The sequence below is a fragment of the Lampris incognitus genome, chromosome 7 (genome assembly GCF_029633865.1).
Source record: "Lampris incognitus isolate fLamInc1 chromosome 7, fLamInc1.hap2, whole genome shotgun sequence".
Taxonomy (NCBI): domain Eukaryota; kingdom Metazoa; phylum Chordata; class Actinopteri; order Lampriformes; family Lampridae; genus Lampris; species Lampris incognitus.
Window position 1 is genome coordinate 10,769,756 of NC_079217.1, and position 19,902 is coordinate 10,789,657.

At 46.5% G+C, this 19,902-nt stretch overlaps 2 protein-coding genes across 3 annotated transcripts in view; both read right to left on the reverse strand.

Moving 5' to 3' along the window:
- The window catches only part of znf296 (zinc finger protein 296), a 7,727-nt gene extending 4,573 nt beyond the window's left edge, over nt 1–3,154 (reverse strand). The window contains exon 1 of the mRNA XM_056283746.1: nt 3,103–3,154. Within this exon, the coding sequence (XP_056139721.1) occupies nt 3,103–3,154 (52 nt within the window). The remainder of the gene's footprint in view (nt 1–3,102) is intronic.
- Nucleotides 3,155–4,357: 1,203 nt separating this feature from the next.
- clasrp (CLK4-associating serine/arginine rich protein) lies at nt 4,358–19,628 on the reverse strand. Of its 2 annotated transcripts, XM_056283164.1 has the most exons (21): nt 19,514–19,628; nt 18,415–18,554; nt 18,001–18,098; nt 17,782–17,883; nt 13,054–13,133; nt 12,708–12,792; nt 12,420–12,556; nt 11,860–11,956; nt 11,402–11,480; nt 11,221–11,294; nt 10,976–11,017; nt 10,664–10,852; nt 9,842–10,159; nt 9,562–9,744; nt 9,312–9,351; nt 7,670–7,730; nt 6,582–6,640; nt 6,408–6,454; nt 6,220–6,305; nt 5,938–5,962; nt 4,358–4,976 (listed from the first exon to the last, which is right to left on the reverse strand). In XM_056283164.1, exons 2-21 carry the CDS (start codon nt 18,511–18,513, stop codon nt 4,934–4,936), a joined length of 1,944 nt encoding a protein of 647 aa, XP_056139139.1. In that variant the 5' UTR covers nt 18,514–18,554; nt 19,514–19,628; the 3' UTR covers nt 4,358–4,933. The 2 variants fall into 2 exon arrangements, 1 of the variants encoding a protein (XP_056139139.1); XR_008810500.1 differs by lacking the exons at nt 4,358–4,976; nt 5,938–5,962 and having other exon boundaries at nt 9,308–9,351.
- Nucleotides 19,629–19,902: the final 274 nt, after the last annotated feature.

The following is a 19,902-nucleotide window of genomic DNA, read 5'->3' on the forward strand; positions in this document are numbered from 1 at the left end:
CAGTTAGCCGTGTTGTTGACCTGTTGCTGTCCAGAGCGGTACTTGTGAGAGAAATGTGTTTTACCCAGCCACTCCACCTGAGAGGACTTACACAGCCAGGGAGATGGAAAAGACGCTATGGAGCCCAGGTGCTCGGTGCCCCAAACCCTCAGAGGGCCCCCTAGGGCCCTCAGATCGCTCCTGCCGCCTATTCTTTTCACGCAATTAGCCCTGTGCGTCGCTACCTCACGCAGGTCTGCTAGTGGCAACGGCTAGCTAATGAGCTGGACTGGGGGAGAGGGAGGGAGCAGTTGTTAGAGAAAGAAGAGACGGAGGTTTAAACAAAAATCAAAACAAAAACCAAACCAAAGAAAGAAAGAAAAAAAACAGTCACTAATTAGCAACCCGCCCTCTTCGAGCACTCACCTGTTTTTGTTAGGCTCCATAGGCTTCCACCTTCGGCTTCACTCTGGGCTCCTCCCCCCAGGGCCCGATCCCTCTCCATCCCCCCTCCTCAGCTCGATGAACCCTGCTCCTAACTGGGCGCCGGAGGGGCACCGCTGTGCTCGGCCGGCAGGTGAGGGAGGCGTGTTGGCGTTAGCAGATTGGTTTCGGGAGCGGCAAGCCCACCCTGTTTGTGTTGGATTGAATGCCAGAATTTTGGGGCAAGGGGGGAAAAGGCCTGGCTGCATTGCCCGCAGGTCAGGAGGTTCACGGCCTTCATCCCAAACCTTTGGCCTCCACAGGGACAGAACTCCCCTCGGATGGAGGACGAGTTTCACGTCACCCGCTGGTTTGACGACATCTTACAGAAGAAAAACAATTTTTTAAAAAAAAACATGTGGGAGAGAGCAGGAGTATAATGGGTAAAACAGGGGACATAAGGATAAACACAAAAATAAAAAATAACTTTATGGAGTGGGATTTTTTTTCCCCCCGGGGAAAAACAAACCTCCACATCTCAGTGCCGTTTGTAATCAAAATCAAAGATATTACAGCGTATACTGAACGCCGAGGCATCAGTCGACGGCACATGTGACACTTGACTGGAACAAACTGTCCCTGGGTTGTTTTTTTTTTCACACAGAAGCTACCTTCCCTTCTCAAACAATGAGGGCCAATCTGGTCAGCCAACACTTCCTCGAGCTAAACCTCGACTGGCGAGGATGCTTCATGTCTGCTCGACGAGAGGGTGTCCACGGTAATCTCAGCAGTCCACGATACTCTAAATTTACTATCATGTATGTATATATATATATATAGTCCACTTTTAACTTGCAATTACTGTTACTCTAATATAAACCACATAACCACATCTCTAGACGGCAGGTCGACGGCAATGACAAAAACATCACATTAACTCTGAGCACAGCAGTGCATCTTCTCTTGACCTGGCGTCATCCGTTTCTAGCACGTCTCAATCTCATCGTAAAAAGAAACTCTGCTAAAGGGAAAACAAACGCGGACTGTCAACGACATCTCCACGTACACGTTATGCATATGTAGGTATGACGCTCCATTAGCGGGCCGTAAACACTGAGCAGTGTGCTGTCTGCCTGTGAAACGTCGCGCCCGAAACTCGCACAGAATGTTTGTCCCACCAGTGACGTCCACTGGTGGACAAAACATTCTGTACGATTTCAGAGAGACACAGAAGACTGCTCGGCGTTATGGCCGCCAGTGGAGCGTTATACCCACATAATGCATAACGTGTACATGGAGATGTCGTTGACAACCGCGTCTGTTTTCCCTTTAAGTGTGAGATCTCCGGTGGTTATGACATCCTGGCGTGGCGCTTCGGAGCGCAGATCAGTAAGATCTGAAAAAATGCTGTCGGGGGGACCGGCCGCGGGCACGGGAAACAACCCGGCCTCCGAAAGTAAAAACAAACAGCGAGCAGCAGTCAAGGCTCATTTCATACATTGCTAGAATAATCTCTCATCTCTCGACTCGGGGGTCGGTCGTCATGAATCAGGAGTGTGCTATTGCCCAACGCGGTCACAGGCACACCTTGATGCCTGGACCTGATCCACCTGCCCAGGCTGGACCAGTCAGGACACAGGACAGGTACAGACAGTACAGTTGAAAGGTGGATCTTTCCAGTGGTTAGTCCCAAAAATGTCACCTTTCCTGTTTTCAGGGCTGAACTGTTTGTGCAGACATGCAAGGCGCGGTTTACACACACACAACACACACACGCACACGCACACGCACGCACACGCACGCAGAGTGTGTGTCCAGCGCCCTGTGGTCAGGGCAGGCACGTAACGTAGCAGTGGTCTCTGTTGAAGAAAACAGTAAAAAGGCAGGAGATTTTTTTTGGTTTTTCCCTCTTTCACAATCTTTTGTGAAGACAACATTGTTTCGGTGGGCCCGAAGAATGTGGCTCGGATTGGAGCGCGCGAGTGTCAATAAGAGACGGTGCGCGGCGGGGTTTTCTGTGTATCAGGCCCTGAAACGTTCATCCGACGAGCGCTGAGAGTGCCAATCATATAAAAACGAGGCTGGACGGAACAGCCGGGTTTGACTCCCTGACCCCCGTCCCTCATCCGTTAACGCGCCCCCACAGGGGCCACAACGATCTGCCCCCACAGGGCCAAACGATCTGCCCCCACAGCCCCTCAGGGAAGCCGCGAGGAAAATTGCCCCACACGAGCTCGGCTCGGACGACCAAGTCGACCAACTGCGGAACTGGCTGAGAAGGGTGGAAAACGGGTACCGGTAGAAACCGGCCCATCCTTCCCGAAACTGACCCGATAAGCGTCCCACTAAACCGCGCACAAACGGAACCGCAGCTCACCGCGAAGGACAACGCGCACACACACACACAAAAGTCCACCTCGTCTCCAAACGGGGTCAGACCAGATCCCGACTCGTCCGGGCGAGAAAAACACCCCGAAGATTTAAAAAAAAAAAAAAAAAAAACCCTGCCCGTAAACGAACCGACCGCGCGCGCGCGTGCAAAGTTGCGCACGAGCCACGCCGAAATCGGTTCGGCGGGTTAAATTCGGACCCCTGGAAAGTAAAAAAAAAAACAAAAAAAACCCCCACAACCCACACACACACATCCCCCGACCACGTTAGATGAGCCCAGAACTTGGTAGCGTCGTTGCGCCGGCCTACCTTGGATCACGCTCAGGTGCTGCGGCCGGCTTCCAAGTTTGCGCCTCGACATGATTATGTCTCGACTCGCACCGGAGCCCAGGTCCGACCGGTGTTATCCTACAATCCTCCGAGACGACAGAGATCCGTCTGTCGAGGGTGATCTGCGAGAGGAGGGGAGGGGAGGGGTGGGAGGGGGGTGGTGTGGGGGGGGGGGGGGTCGGGGTCGATCAAGTTAGGCGAATAGATGAAATGATGAAGTGGCTGCCTCCCACGCCGCACTACCGGGACCTTGTCAGGACTCGCAGTGTTTCAAGTTCACGCTATTTCCCGCAGCGGAGGACAGAGGGGGGGGGGGCATGGGCAACTACAGGCACCGCCTGCCGCCTCGCTCCTCCGACCCCCCGCCCCCACCCACCCCCGACCCCGCCCTCACGCAAACACGCGCGCGCGCACTATTTTTTTGACACCGATACCGTAATAAACTGTCACTAATTTAAAAAAAAAAGACATAAACATATATAACAAGGTGTCTCGACTCACCACACCACACCTTTCACTCTTCTAACGTAAAAACTCCCGAAATTAAACAAATCCGTGACTTGTGTGTGTGTGTGTGTGTGTATGTGCGCGCGCGCTTTACGTCCGTATACATGTTCTTTTCCATTCAACACACAAACCCAACTGCGCGGCGTCGCCTGAGGAGGAAGTGGCTGTCCGTTAACAGGTGTCTGTGTCTCACTTATCGCCGCCTGATTTCGAAACCAAAAAAAAAAAACTGGTTCAGTTTCACTGCATGCTGGTGACCAGACAGTGCACGCCACCCTGTCGGCAACCGTGTGCCAGGGTAAGGACAGCCCTGCGGGGACGAGTCCATCCCATAATAACCCCGTCTGTCTTCACGGTCACTTTCTTACGAGACCGATCAGAATTACACCCTCTGCACAAACTTGCCGGAACCACACCCCCCCCAGTGTAATTTTAAATGCACGCCTGGTCGTAGCGATAAATGCCGCTGTTGTTGATGCATGGCGCCATCTAGTGGTCAAACTTGAACACAGCAGCCGTTAATGAACTCAGGTGTGCGGCTCAAGACTGGAGTCAAGCTAAGCAGCTTTGGTATTACAAACTGAATAATATTTGGGAAAAGGGACATATCCCTCCCCATGTTATTTGAAATTCTGAGCATGCGAGTTAATACATGTTAGCCAATATGTTAGCTGTTGACTGACCAGAGTGTACAAAAAGACAAAACATCCAATATTTTGAACTGTTAAGGTTTTACATTTTAATCAGTTTTTATTTTAAATTAACACCTAGAAATATCCTGTACATTCGTTTACTTGGCTTTATTTAAATGGACTGCGGTGCGGAGACTCGGAAAAGGGGGGCAGAGGACACGGGAAGACGTAGGGCCAGAGACGGCACTGGTTCTAAGTATTATACAATTATTAAGAAAATATACATACAAAAAAATAAAATCAGCCCAAACGTAAGAGTGCACTGAACTTACTGCTGTTATATATTAAAGAAACAGGAAAGCAGTAATTAAGAGATCAGAAGCCTCTTTTAATGTCTTCGTAAAGTGGAAAAAATGTCTGATTAAACAGATAACCTGGCTAAATTACCAGTCTAATTTGTGACACGAAGTATCACTCATCACAACGCGACACTCCAGACGCAAGCCGTTCATCACAATGTACAGTTCCAAGTAGGTTTTTTATTTATATTGTGGATCCATCCGTCTGAGCTATGCTTCCTCACACTTTATTCTGCTGGACAGTGTAAAGGGAAAGGACTGCATAGTGGGGATCGGGACCGTGGGATGCATTCATGTGTCTCACTGGTCCGCCTAATATCGGTAGTATGGACTCCTTGACCGGGACCTTGACCTCCTGGAAAGAAAAAAAAAAAAGAGAGAGAAGCTGATTGGGAGGTTGTGAATCCTGGGAAAATATTAGAAGTTATGCCATAAGTCACACATGTAGTAACAACTATACTGCCGTCATCTCTACACATGCAAATGGTAAGCTTCTTTGTTCTTTGACACTAGAACGACCAAGGCCGTAATTTTGATGGTTTGGGATTTTCAATGCTCCTAAAATTGCACATATTTGCATTAAGAGTTTTAGATCAACTGCACAAAAAGAAGTTATGATAAGATCTACCCAAAACGACCATGAGCGGTCAAAAAGACGGCTCGTAATTTGCACGTGATCGTGTGCGTCATGTCACTATTTATGACGTGTTGGTCGCATCATTTCCTTCGTGAAGTTCATCGCTCTGTCCTAGAAACACACTAGCGTCCTCCAGTGCAGAGTAATAGTCTAAACTTGATTTCTAGTTATTGCCAACATGTCTGGTTACAGACGCCATTTCAGACGCACCATGACTACCACTGAGGTGTTGCAGTATTTACAGGCGTTGGACAGCGACAATCTTAAATTGTTTGAAAAATAGTATTGAAGTTGTTAAAATGTTAAATTTGGTGTCAGTCGTTTCTTAACAGACATACTAACTAACATATGCAATGTATTAATATCTCAACTGAATATTTATCTTGACAGAATATAGAGTTTAAAAACCCTGGGCGGTCATTTTGACAGCTCATGGTCGTTTTAGGTAGGGGTGAAATCCCGGTCGTTCTCATGTTAAGTTCCCACACTGCTCCTGAAAAACAAACGAGTGTGTTTGAAATATACATGTATGAAGAAAGAGGCCTAAAGAGGCAAGCATTGACATTAAGACAAAGTGATGAGTCCTTGGGGTTATCCTCATGCCCCCGGCTGCATGAAAACGCCGGAATTTAACCTGCTTTATCAAAGGCTCATGCGATTCTTGCAGCTTCTCACATACCGTCTGGATGAGCTGTAGTCTCGGCCTGAGGGACAGAGGATGCACAGGGTCACAATCAACACAACAGCATGCCAGAGAATTTGAGCAGCTGTAAAACTGTCAGAATGGGCCTAACAACGCAGACACACAAGTTCAGTCCATCAATGCCTGTGACATATGCTGAAGATCGAAAAACTACACACACACACACACACACACACACACACACACACACACACACTGACTGAGCATAGTGTCAAAGGCAAGAGTTATGGATTAGGTCCCAAGGACCCAAATTCATACCATATTTGGATGGGGAGGGCGAATGGCTCTGCCGGCCGTACTGTCTCTCCCACTCATCCCTCTCTTTCTCTCGCCGCTCGCGCTCCCTACACACAGCATGGTTAAGTCAGACAAGTTCTACATACATACATACATACACACACACTGCAAGGTCTACAGAAGAAAAAAAAAAGGAAACAGAGCCTTACTTCATGCGGATTTTACGTGCCATTGCTCGGAGTTCTCCCTCTCGCTCCTGTGAGATAAAACAAACCAGCAAAAACCCACATAAGTAATGAGATCCAAGTGAAGATTAGTTTTTTTGCATCATCGTTTGGCACACACCCGCAGACACCTAGACACATACACACACACACACAAACCTGTCGCTTGTGTTCCTGCTGCTGGATCTTCACTTGGGCTGCTTTCTTATCCGCCTTGGCTGTGGGATAGGGGGAAAATCTTTAGCAAAAGGCACCACTCCTTGAGAAAATGAACACGAAATTGTCCAGCCTTGGCATTCGCTCTTTAACTAGTCTTCAGCAGACAACAAAGCTCAACAGTAAAACGCCACGTTTGTCTGGAGGCAGCGATGAGTATGTCCCACTTAGTGAACCGTTTCTTCGCCATTTGTCGATAAGAAGGACCTTTCCTTTTTAACTTTCCTACAGACGTTCAACAGAGAGCGGTTTGGACCTTGCTAATGTACTACTTCAGGAATTAGGGCATACTCGACCCAGTTTATACCCGTGTTGTGATGTCAGCACTCATCAGTGGCCACCTCTTAAATGTTTAAACCACGTCTGGAGCAAAACATCTTCAATGTGTGTTTGACAGTAGTTTTGAAAAAGACGGTGACGAATCGTGATCGAGGTAAAACCTACTCTTCATACTGAGGAAGACGTTTCAATGAACAAGATGAGTGTTGCATAAACCAGTGTTTCCTAATCCAGTCCTCAAGGACCCCCTATCCTGCAGATTTTCTTTGTAACCCTAAATGGGTACCTGTTTGTAGTTATTCAACCAATCAGCAATGAATTATGTCAGAGGTTGCACACCTTGCATAATTAAGTGCTGTGAGATGATTGGCTGAGTAAGTACAAGCAGGGATATCTATGCAGGGTTACAATGAAAATCTGCAGGATAGGGGGTCCTTGAGGACTGGGTTGGGAAACACTGGCATAAACACACCCAAAGTATTACCAAATCACTTTTACATTAATAAAACCTCTGCAGGTATTTCTTTCCTCAATTGTATAAGAAACAGACAAAGCTCAAACATTATTTGTAAAATTAAAACACCACTGTGAGGTCCCCCTCAAAAACTACATCTCTCATGCAGATGCTCTGACTGCTGTGCTTTTGTATTAAGAGAGTAAAACGTCAGACATCAGTCATTTGGTTCTGCGGTCTACATGTTGAATGTGTGCATTCAAAAAAAAGGTTGTGTCGTGTGTCCTGAAGCACTCACACTGCTTGTTGAGAGCCTTCTGCATCCGCAGCTTCAGCTTCTCCTGCGGGGTCATCTTGGGCTGTAGGTGACACAACTGAATTAGCATACCCCCAAATAGCCTGACTACAGATTGAGGGTGGTTGTCTGAACATGTGTTTGTTCTGTATGTGTGTGTGTGTGTTTGTGAGACTACAGGTATTGTGACTATGCTTTCACTTCGCCGCCGTCCTTATGTAGGGAGTAGCTGGGAGACGCTACGGACACAGATACGTGAATTAGTTTTTTGTTATGCGTCAACATGCACTGCACCGGGATCTGGTCGAACAAGCTGCGTGTGTTTGTGTGCGAGCACACCGAGAACAGAAGTGAACACTATGTCCACTGGTGCTGCCTGCAGCTGCTGTAAGATAGTTTAGAGGCAGGACAGGATTCAGTTACATGGACCTGACTTTCCAGCAGGGCTGATACAATGACATGTATGAATGCTGTCAGACCAGTAAACAGCGATGGAGGAGGAGGACAGCTGAAGAAGTGAGAGGGTTGCAAAGGGAAACGAGCAAGTTCAGGTCCACTGAGTTCAGAAAAGTCAGAAATGGCCTGTGGTGCTTTGCACTTGACACACCCTTCACTGGGCTGTTTGTACCTGGCCAGGCAAGAACTCAGTAAGCTGGTCATGCAAGAGTAACTGCAGTTCGAAGCACTGTGGAGCGAAGTTTGGGGGGGGGGGGGTAGAATAAAGGCCCTGGCTCTATTTGCATGTTTGACCATTTAATCTTAGTGTCCTCATTCAAATATGTTCCTCTTTTCCAGTAAGGCAGGGAAAACAGAGGCCTGTTTGGGAGGGAAACGGTCTAGAATGTTAAAGACAAAAAAATACAAACAAAATACAGTAAACCTGTGTATGAATCCATGTCCGTTACTGTTCCGTAAGATCTTTAGTATGTAAAGGGTGGGGGGAAGCCTTGGTTGAGAAAAAAATAAAATAAAAAAGGTAGATGATTGTGTTGCTGTATGTAGAGAAGTGCCGGCTGCTTGTTCAGACAGGCCAGTACACCGCTTCCCAGAGCACACCTTCACACGCTACACCAGGAGAGAGCGGCTCACCTCGATTAGATGGCTTCCTTTACTAAAGTGACCACCTGGCCAGCGCTAATAAGGTCAATTAAGGTCAAGAGGAAATCGAGCCTTTTTAAGAACACCGAGAGCTGGCTTAACACTAGACGGTTCTGGTAATGTGACATGGTTTTGCTGAGATGACAGAACTCTCCCTCTCTCTATCTCATGCACACAGAAACAGGTACATTCAAATCTTTCACTGCATATTGTGGTCACTCACTAAAGGTGCCTGAAACAGTGCAAATCTGTAGCATCCAAAGAGTTGGGGGGGGGGTGTGAGAATTCTCAGAATTATCAAAGTCACAAATCCTTTTTAACAAAACACTGAGAAGATGGAGACCAGTGCAATGCCAATTTTAAACACAAATCATGAGCTTAGACTGTCGAGCATTTCAACACGGAAAAAGAAAGCTTGTGAAATGCATTCTCTGTGGGCAACAATGGCTTCTACATCCCAGTGTGGTGGACAACCATGTCAGCCTGTCAGGGATGAGGGAGGCGTAGACTTTAGAAAGAAACCAAGCTAGATCAAATTCTTACTGACTTTGGCAGCTCCCGTCTCTTTACCACTCGCAGTATCAGGCCTAGAATGAGGGAGAAAGAGCACACGGGTTGACTCTTGAGGTGGAAAGAACATCAACTTACAAAAGAGGAAAAACAAAGTCCTTCATCTAGAGGGACCATCAGAAAGAATGTCTTTACTTTGAGGAGCAACAAGCATGTGAGTTTGTGTAGACATGCTCAGTAAACTGTGTTCATGCGTCCCTAATTGAATGAACGCAATGTTGGCTTACTTTCTTAGCTTGTCAGAGAGGGCGGCGGTAGAGGGCGGGGCCCCTCTGTGTGCAGGCGAGGGGCTGTTAGCGGGGTGAATGGGGGACTGGGAGGGACTGGGGCTGCTGCCCCCCCGGCGATGGCCTCCAGAACTCCGACCCCCCCGCCTGGAACTGCCCCCTTGCCGTGAGCTGGAACGGGACCTGGGAAACGACAAGTGACGAGGGATTAAGCTAACTGCTGTGTGCAGTACAAAGCAGCAGAGAGACCATGCCACGAGGCAACATCAACCTGTCTTACTTTGTTCGTCTGCGTGATGTGTAGCGCCTCCTGTCCCTGTCCCTGTCTCTATCCCTGTCCCTCTCCCTTTCTCGCTCTCTGTCTCGGTCACTAGAACGAGATCGTGTTCGATCACGTCTTCTCCAGGACGTGGACCCTCCGTTGCCTCCTCTTCCCCTTGAGCGGGAGTAGGAGCGCCGCCTGGATCGAGAACGCCGTCCATCTCTGCCGCCACGTCCCCGTCGAACACGCCGTGAGCGGGAGGAGGAACGAGAGGAGAAACGAGATGAAGAGCGGGAGGAGGAGGCAGGAGAGCGACTGGAGGAGGACCTTCGTCTCCTGAGCAGAGAGAGAGACGGTTTTAACAACAACAGTCGTACCATTCAGCAAACCAAGTACTTTTCCTTTTGTGACTAAATTGAACCAATTCTTTTTCTAGGTGGGCTTTTAAGTGACTGGAGTAAAATAATGCTAGACAGAAGAGAACAACTGTTAAAATGTTCAATTCTAGTGTTCTGCACAATTCCCATAGTAATTACTGTGCAAATGTGAAACAAAATATTCAAATAAGTCCCTACAAACAAAGAGGCATTACAATCAACTTCCCCAACAAACACATGGTCAAATTTTCCTCAACTGCAAAATGGCATCGAGTGTTGATAATTCATGCATCATAAAAGAGAACCACATCATCAGTTGTTGAATCCGTGTTCAGCCTCACCTACCACAAACATATCAATCAGTATTCTTTCTGTCTCAACAGCTGCGGTCATTTCACAGACAACAAAACGACTGTCAGGTGAAAACAACCAATGAGAAGCCAGGAAGGGGAAAGTTACCGACCGGGAGCCCCTGCTATGACCTGCGGGGTGCTGCGAGTTGGAAAGGGCATGGCCAGAGTGAGGAGGAGCAGCATTCGTCACTGCGGAAGCTTCGTCGTCGCTGCCTCCGAAGCTGGTGATGAAGGTGATCTTCTCTGGACCAGGAGTCCGCGAACGGGAACGGGACTCAGAACTAGATTCTGACTCTGGTCTGGAAAAGATAAGGGAAAATCAACAACAACAAAAAAAAAAGCAACCTCACATTAGCGACAATGTATAAATATTAAGTACGACAACTTCACAGGAAAGGAAAAAAGAAAGGGGGCCATCTCACCGTTTGTAGGGGTCATATGTCGGGCTGTCTCTCCTGGCATAGCTGGAGAACAGAATGGCAAGGAAATAAATTCTTGTGTTGTAACTCTATGTTAAGTACACTGACACAGCCACGAAATCGCAGTCAAATTCCATGTGCAAACGTACATGGCCAATAAACATGATTCTGATTCTATCGTTAAATCCTAAAATATGATGTAGCTGGACCGACAATCCAGAGGCATAAAAGAACGGGATAAAATTTACCTAGGTGGGCTTATCTGTCTCCCTTTTAGTCTCTTCTCTCGAAACTCCCTCCTCTGTCTGCGTGAACGTCGACCCTAGGATCGCCGAACACATCGCTGTTGTTCATGAATGCAAACACATACAGAAGGATGCACTAATAAACAGCCCCACAGACACCAACTCATCACAGACTGAATCTTACAGAGTACATGGCCTTCTCTGCCTCCAGAGCCTTGGCATGTTTGATGGCCTCCACTTCCTCTTTGTCTTTCCTCAACATCCTGATAAACAGAAAAATATGTTACTGGTGTCGAAATAATGAACGGTTCATTTTGCTCAACAGCTGAATAAAATGTCAAAAATTACAAAAGTTCCACAGTGTTGTCATTTATTGAAGCCGCTTACCGTTCTGTCCTCAAATATAATCAAATTAACTTTTCCTCAGGCCACAAAATATTTTATTCTGTAATCTAGCAAAAATAAAACAAATGAAAAGAACACTAAACTTCTCTAAAAAAAATGCTGCAAACACACAATCTTCCAACACCTGACAATTTTGGTAATAGCATATTAAGATTTGTAGTATTCTTCTAAAAATCACAGACATGCTTTCCCACCTCTATTGAGAGGTGGGGGACATGTTAAAAGGTAAGATTTTACCTAACAAAGTCTCCCTCGGCCATTCCATACGGAGTTGCCATTTTGTTCAGATCTATCACCTGTTCCTGGTTGAGCTCATCAACATCCACCTCCACATCTACACATAAACATACAATGCTGATTTTGTTACAACGAAGAACATATCAGAACACACATCGTTACGATTCATCACGTTCTCGGAACTTGAACCCTCATGTTTACGAAGAACATTATTTGTAGACAGTAAAGAATTTGCTTGGGACAGGCAGTTGAGGCAGTTGGAGCAAAGCAGCTGGTAAAAGGCATGTTTTTAAAAATGGGGGGGAGGGGGACTTGAAAAACAAGAAAAACATGCAGAAGAAAAACAACATTATTTCTAGCTTTTTCATACCAGGTGTGTTGCCATTTCTTTTCAACATCTGACTGTCTGAGCACCAACGTATCATTTCACTCTTGTGCACTTATTTGCTCTTTAACCCTTTTTTTTTTTAAGAAATGTGTTTACGCTGCCTATTGTCATGTCTTTTTCACCTCCGTAATCAAACCCTGTTAGTGACAAGTTGAATAGGACATCGTCTAACCTATATCTGGGATGCCTTCATCTTCTTCCGATTCACTGTTCTCGGAATTTTCCTCATCTTTATCCGACTGGGGTTCAGGTTCTGCCACAGTGCTATCGTCGTAGGTGTATCCGATAGTGGCCTTCTTTTCCGACAGTCTGTGAAATCAAAGTGGAGACGACTTTGTATGCTGCTATACACACACACGCACACACGAACACAAGCCAGCAAGTGGACATGAACTCTGTGTTTAAAAGCAAGGTAACAATAAGGACGCAGGAAACAGACACTTTTTCTTCCCAGACTCACTTTTTCTTCTCATCCTCATTTGGTTTCGGCAGGCCACCGTAGAGCTCGTCCAGGTAGATCTGATACAAACACTGCTCCTCTGAGACTGAAAGGGGACACAGTGGGGAGTTATGTGACACACAGTAGCAGAAAAATATACCCACTGTGGGGTGACATAAGGAGAGCTATTTCAACATAAAAGTTAAGAGTAAGGAGAAATGTGGAGCACTGAAAAAAAAATCCACAAGCTCATCAAATCTTAACTCTGATCACTGCTATTCAGTGTGGTTCCTGAGAGATATTTCAGCTGAAGGAGCACATCAGCTATGTAGCTGGTGATGCAAAAGTTTGGGAAAAAAAAACTCACTGTTGGCGAAGTCATTTTGAACCAGCCCTCTGTATCGCTCATAATTGCATTTCCTTTCCTCTGACTCCTGCTCTGGGGTCCTGCGTAAGACAAAAAGCACAAGGGTTTGAAAAACAATGAGCCGAATCCTCAATTAATCTCAGACCAAGCGGAACGGTTTTGGATCCAGCTCTGATGTTGGGTATCATTTGGGATTTATTGATTCCAGTTCCGCTTACTGAGTTCAGTTCTCATCAAACGCTGGCTCCGATTTTAATTGATATTTTTTTTCTTTCAGATCACCCCCCACCCCACCCCCGTTTTCACCCCAATTTTTTCCCTTTCAATTACCCCACTCTTCTGAGCCGTCCCGGTCACTGCTGCACCCCATCTGCCGATCTGGGGAGGGCTGCAGACTACCACATGCCTCCTCCGATAAGTGTGGAGTCTTCAGCCGCGTCTTTTCAACTGACACAGTGAGGAGTTTCACCAGGTGGATGTAGCATGTGGGAGGATCACCCTATTCCCCCCGTTTCCCCTCCCCGACTGACCAGAGGAGGTGCTAGAGCAGTGACCAGGACACATACCCACATCCGGCTTCCCACCCACAAACATGGCCAATTTTGTCTGTAGAAATGCTCGACAAAGCCAGAGGTAACACGGGGCTTCGAATTGACGATCCCCATGTTGGTAGGCAACAGAATAGACCGCTACACTACGTAGGCGCCCCTCCTTATTGATTGATTTTTTGAGGAATAACCCAAAATGCCTGAAAAGCAAAAAATATTCAATGTAGCATTTGTGGTTTAGGATATCACTCATCTCCCAGCAATTCATTCATTCATCTTCACCTGCTTCTCCGGGGTCGGGTCACGGTCCTGCAAGCTAAGCAGGGCACTCCAGACGTCCCTCTCCCCAGCAATGCCCTCCAGCTCCTCCTGGGGGATCCCAAGGCATTCCCAGGCCAGATTGGACATAAAGTCCCTCCAGCAAGTTCTGGGTCTACCCCGGCGTCTCCTCCCAGTTGGCCGTGCCCGGTAAACCTCCAAAGGAAGGTGCCCAGGAAGCATCCTAATCAGATGCCCAAACCACCTCAACTGGCTCCTTTTGACACGAAGGAGCAGCGGCTCTACTCCAAGCTCCCTCCGGATGTCTGAGCTCCTCACCCTATCTCTAAGGCTGAGCCCAGACACCCTACGGAGGAAACTCATTTCAGCCGCTTGTATCCGCGATCTCACCCTTTTGGTCGCTACCCAAAGCTCATGACCATAGGTGAGGGCTGGAACGAAGACTGACTGGTAAATCGAGAGCTTTGCCTTCCAGCTCAGCTCCCTCTTCACCACAACGGTCCGGTACGACAGCTGATGCTGCACCAATCTGCCTGTCAATCTCCTGCTCCATCCTACCCTCACTTGTGAACAAGACCCCGAGATACTTGAACGCCTTCCCTTGAGGCAACAACTTGAGGCTGGACTCTCCCAGCAATATTAGACTAATTACTAAACAAAAACCATCATTCTTTAATATTCTAATTTTACTACCATAAATATACTATGGAGTCACTTTAAAGTGTTTATCCTCAATTTCTGCCCTTTTGGTTGATTTGGCATTATCTGGTGGTAACAATAGTTTGTTTTCATGATGGAAATCCAAATTTTTTGTTTGAAATGGACATAGTTGCATTCAAAAGGCATTCATATGCAGCAGGCCACAATTCTGGCAAGATAATCCAGCAATAGTGTGTGTATTTTGGAGAAAGAAGACTGATCAACAGTGTCGTCTGACACTGGTAATACTGAGCAACTTATCATACATTTAATTAAACCTAATTAAACATCAGATAAGTTTAGCTTTGTATTTTAGCTCCCATTACATTCTCTTCCACATTCTTCTTCTTTCTTCCACTTTTGTGAATACTTGGGAGGGTGCCGGACCAATGAAAAATAGCATGCAGAGGAGCAATTACAGAATGCTAATACACTGACTGGCTGGTTGCTTCAAAAATGTCAGTGGGAAAACACATCAATTTGGCATTTAACATGAAAAAAAAATGCAGATAACTACTTTCACATTAATGGCAGCCTATAAATATCCTGTAAATAACAGCATATCGATCATGTTTTGCCCATCTTCATAAAGGACAATTACAGCCCCTGGACACCTGCACAGCTGTTTTTGGTTGCTTTAGGGTGTATGTGTCAATACAGACCCGAGAAGACGTCTAATAAGTCAAGTCAACTGAAGACACCTGCGAGGGTGTCCGGGGGTTTTAACAGTTCACATGGAATGTGACCTCACAACAAATCTTGTCAGCACTCAATGAAATTCAGTCCCTCTTCATGCTGATCTGGCCCTCAGCAGAATGGTGAATAGCTTCCTACTAGGAGCTCTCTCAATTGGGTGTACCTGAAGAGGGGTCATATTGCCCTCTGAACTTGTATCCAAGAGACATAATTTATAGATATTTCCTAGTTTGCCATTTTAAAGTTGGATGTCCACCATTTGTTTTCCCAAATCCAAAATAGGTCCAGACAACCAACGTACTGCTCCTCTTTGACATTAAAGTCCCCTCTTCAATGCTCGGTTCTGCCAAAGCCATGTTCACAAGATAGTAACGTTACTGCTAGAATCAAAGCGTAGCGTGGCAAGTTGTTTTCTTTATTTACTGGTTGCTGCATAGCGCCTCCTCTGGTCGGTCGGGGCGCCTGTTTTGTTGGAGGAGGAACGGGGGGGGGGGGGGGGGGGGGGTAGTGTGATCCTTCCACACACGGCGTCCCACCTGGAGAAACTCCTCACCATTAGGTGGAAAGAAGCGGCTGCAGACTCCACATGTATCAGAGGAGACGTGGTAGTCTGCAGCCCTCCCTGGATCAGCAGAGGGGGTGGAGCAGCGACTGGGACAGCTCGGAAGAGTGGGGTAATTAGCCGGATACAATTGGGGAGAAAAAGGGAGAGAAAAAAAATCTACTACTACGACTTTCATTGAGGCCTTTGCGATTTGAAAATTGCGTTCTATTACAGTGCCATTTCGGTTTGAATTTGATTAATCGTTCAGCCCCAGACCACAGGCTGAAAACTAACCACTCCGATATATTGTGAATTTCCACTGACCATGTCCTTCCATACTTTTTTCCTCTTTCCATTTTTCATAACATGATTTTGCGCGGCAGTATTAGCCACACACTAGCTAGCTAGTTCCTGCATCATGGTGTCACGTCAGGTGTGTGTGTGGGGGGGTCGAAGGGAGAACGCAAAGCAACAGAAATTATCTAAATGTGCTGGATTATTTACACGATATTATCATATATGCATTAATATGACATCAATATTTCATTTTTTTAAATATCAGTTATCAATACCGATATACTGCGACACCCCAAACCCCTGCTCATTTTGTGAACACAACCGAAACTAGATTTTCAGGATTCGATAAGCGGCTGTGAAAGTCGTTTTTCTTCATAAATACCCAGTTCTTGAAAATTTGAAGCTAGTTCCAAGTCAACTGATGTTTGATACCCAACCCTATCCAGCTCATATCAAAACAACTCCAGTTTTTCAAAGGAAAGAAGAACTGGAGTTGGTCCCCGGGTGATGCAGCTGCCCACTGTTCCTATACAATAGGATGGGTTAAATGCAGAGAACAAATTTCCTTGTAACCTGCACAATGACAAAAATAGAGTGGCTTTCTTTCTTCTTTAACACTGTCTCATAAACTACATAAGCTGGAAATAATTGATTGGCTGCTCACCAATCAATTATTTTCCACTATTTCGCTTCATGTTTTGAATTGAATAGGGGCCTTTTGTATTTACAAAACATCCATCCATTATCCAAACTGCTTATCCTGCTCTCAGGGTGGCGGGGATGCTAGAGCCCATCCTAGCAGTCATTGGGCAGCAGGCGGGGAGACACCCAGCACAGGCTGCCAGTCCATCACAGGACTGACACACAGATACACAGACACACACACACACCAAGGGATAATTTAGTATGACCGATTCACCTGACCTACATGTCTTTGTAGGTCAGGTGAATTGGCAGGAAACCGGAGCACCTGGAGGAAACCAACACAGACACGGAGAGAACAAGCAAACCCCACACTGGTAGGTGTATGAAACAAGCAAACAGCCATGCAATCTCCATAGACAAACAAAGTTAATAAAGAAAAAAATCTGCTATAATGCAGCTTCATTGTTTTGATACTTATTGCAATTAGCTTTGTAATCATCAATTTACTTACTTTCTTGTTATTAGTTGCCTTTTATTGTTTTGGTTTCAACTTTTCAATTCTCTTTCAAAAGAATATGAATCGGGAGAAAAACGTTTACAAAATCGTGTCTAATCATGACAGGGTGGACACACATCAGGTATTTATGGCTATAACTGGCTATTTTTTGGGGTATGACGAGGACAAAGGGAAACTTTTTTGTACAAATTGTCACCATTTCTCACAAATGTAACTATAAGCACCGGGGACATGGCAGTGAAAACGCAGTAGATAAAACAGACTATTAAGGAAATGTTACTGTTAGCTATTAAGGTTTAACTAATTAGTGAAATTCTTTGAAGTACTGCTGGTCACAATTAATTGAAATGAAAAGACGATTTGTGCCGAGGAGGACTAGAGTTAAATATAATAATGGGAATGACCCACAATCACTGCATTCAGACCTCAAAATCAGAGTAATACGGCATTCAAGCTAGACAACAATCAGTTGGAATTCTAAGCCTGGTATTCATAAAACTTACACAGTGCTGAGTAGTGGAGGAGTGTACATTGGGATGTAGTCCAGGTGAGCCCTTACATCAAATCTGTCAATCATGTTGTTGGCATCTCCTTGCCATGGCATCCTTGTGACAAGGTAAAAAAAAAAAATGAGTAAGACATCACTAGCAGTGTGTGTGTGTGTGTGTGTGTGTGTGTGTGTGTGTGTGTGTGTGTGTGTGTGTGCATGCATTTGGGCTCACATGTTGATAGGACTCTCTGCAGCCAGTGCTACAGCAGGATCCAGGTGGATCTTGTAGGCTCGGCCATGAACCTGAAGAAACTGAGCGGGGTCTTTTTTCTGAACACAAGATGAGAGATGAGAATGAACCCTCAGCGCTGGCATATAAATAAACTCAAGCTATTACACTGCAGCTGCTATAACAACAGTAACCCCTTAGTATCAGGAACATGCCCTGAATGGCACGATCAGCAGAGCCTAGCGCTCAACGACTCACCTAACGAACTACAATTCCCAGAATCCTCCGCGTTAAAAAGTACGCACACTCTCGATACCGAAAGACGTGCAGAATAAAAACCCAGCACGCCAAACGATATAGCCCAGTGCCACGGGTGTGTGTTGGTGTGGCGGATGGTAGATAAGTTAAATCTCTTACTATTTTTTCGTAATATTCACGGCGGCGCTCGCCACGGCGTTTGTAGTCCACCATCATGCCGCGGAGCTTGCGCTCATGTTTGCGGGCCTCCTGCCACATGACGGCTCCGCTGGGGGTTGGGGCGCGGCGTGGCACGGCTGCTGTAGACAGGAAGGGGGTGATGGGGGGGGCAAGAAAGGGGTACAAAGCATTGAGAATTAATAAAGCATCAGAAGAAGAGGCAGATACAGTAAAGATTTGAGGGGGTGGTGGGGGGGTAAAGGTTCGTGTTACAGAGATGTGTGACAACCCCCCCCCCCCCGAGTGACTTTAAACTTAGCGGGTGCGTGCCTGACGCCGCCGACACTGTTTTGGATGGTCAAACTTTTACAAAAAGGAACAAGTATTTCACGTGTAAACACAAACCCACACTTTTTTAAAGGGCTATTCAATATGGCACGTACTGCGATCTCAACCCCCAGGTTCGGAGCGCAATAACACGCGCAACCGGACCGCTGCAGCGGGTTACTGTGTAGCGAGTCACTCGTTAACATGTTCTTGACATTTTAACGATCTTGGCGTTTTAAAAACGTCCCCCCCGAGACTTCATCTGTCGGGGGACGTTTATCGTCTTCAAACTCGACAATATCCAAAAACACTGAATCTGGAGTGGTGAACTTTATGGTCGACCCGTCCGTTTTGTCAAGAACAATCGCGGGTCTCATTAACAGACGTTAGTATTGTGTGTGTGTGTGTGTGTGTGGGGGGGGGGTGTTAGCATTTAACTAGCTGGCGCTGGCATATTAGCCTGCTAGCGTCATGTCGATTATTAACACTGACGCTCAATCGCCGATCGATATTAACTATAATCCGCCGCTGCTCACCGCAAAGGGCTGAATTAACGTCTTCGGTTAGCCAAAAGGCTAAACGCGGCGTATACGAAGGTTACACGGCGCTAGCATACACCGCGCTATAGCATACACGGCGCTAGCACACACGGCGGCCTTCCACATGCAGGGCCTCTGTAGCTTCCTAATGACGCGCGCTATTTGCAGCGACTCGGGGGTTTCCAAAATGGAAACCGTGAGGAACGTCGGCTATCCGCAGTAGAATCGATTACCTGATTTGTATGACCACCAAAATACACTTGGGTTATTTCTGCCTCTGCGAGGGCGACGCTGACCGAAGCCTGTCACCACTGCCTTCCTTTTGCACAACTGTCGGTCAAGTTGGTCTTTTTGTAGTGCCCAACAACAGCCAGTGGCGGCGCTAGATCCCCCTCCAAAGAGGTAGCGGGGACTCGCAGGAGGACTCACAGCAGGAATATGAAATCATCATTATCGTTATCATTACAGCCATGCCATTATCCAAACCGCTTATCCTACGTAGGGTCGCCGCTATAATAATAATAATAATATGATGTATTGTGGCAAGCCGGCGTAGAAGAATGGGTCCAGAGGCAGAGGTCTCTTTTTAACCGCAACTACCGTGCCCCATACACCACACGAC

Excerpts from the sequence above, each read along its gene's own strand:
- clasrp (XM_056283164.1), bottom strand. The coding sequence starts at position 18,513 with ATGTGGCAGGAGGCCCGCAAACATGAGCGCAAGCTCCGCGGCATGATG. Across the intron at positions 11,481-11,859 it reads GCCGAGGGAGACTTTGTTAG|GATGTTGAGGAAAGACAAAG; the intron begins GTAAAATCTTAC and ends TCTGTTTATCAG. Across the intron at positions 9,745-9,841 it reads ACATCACGCAGACGAACAAA|GTCCCGTTCCAGCTCACGGC; the intron begins GTAAGACAGGTT and ends GTCGTTTCCCAG.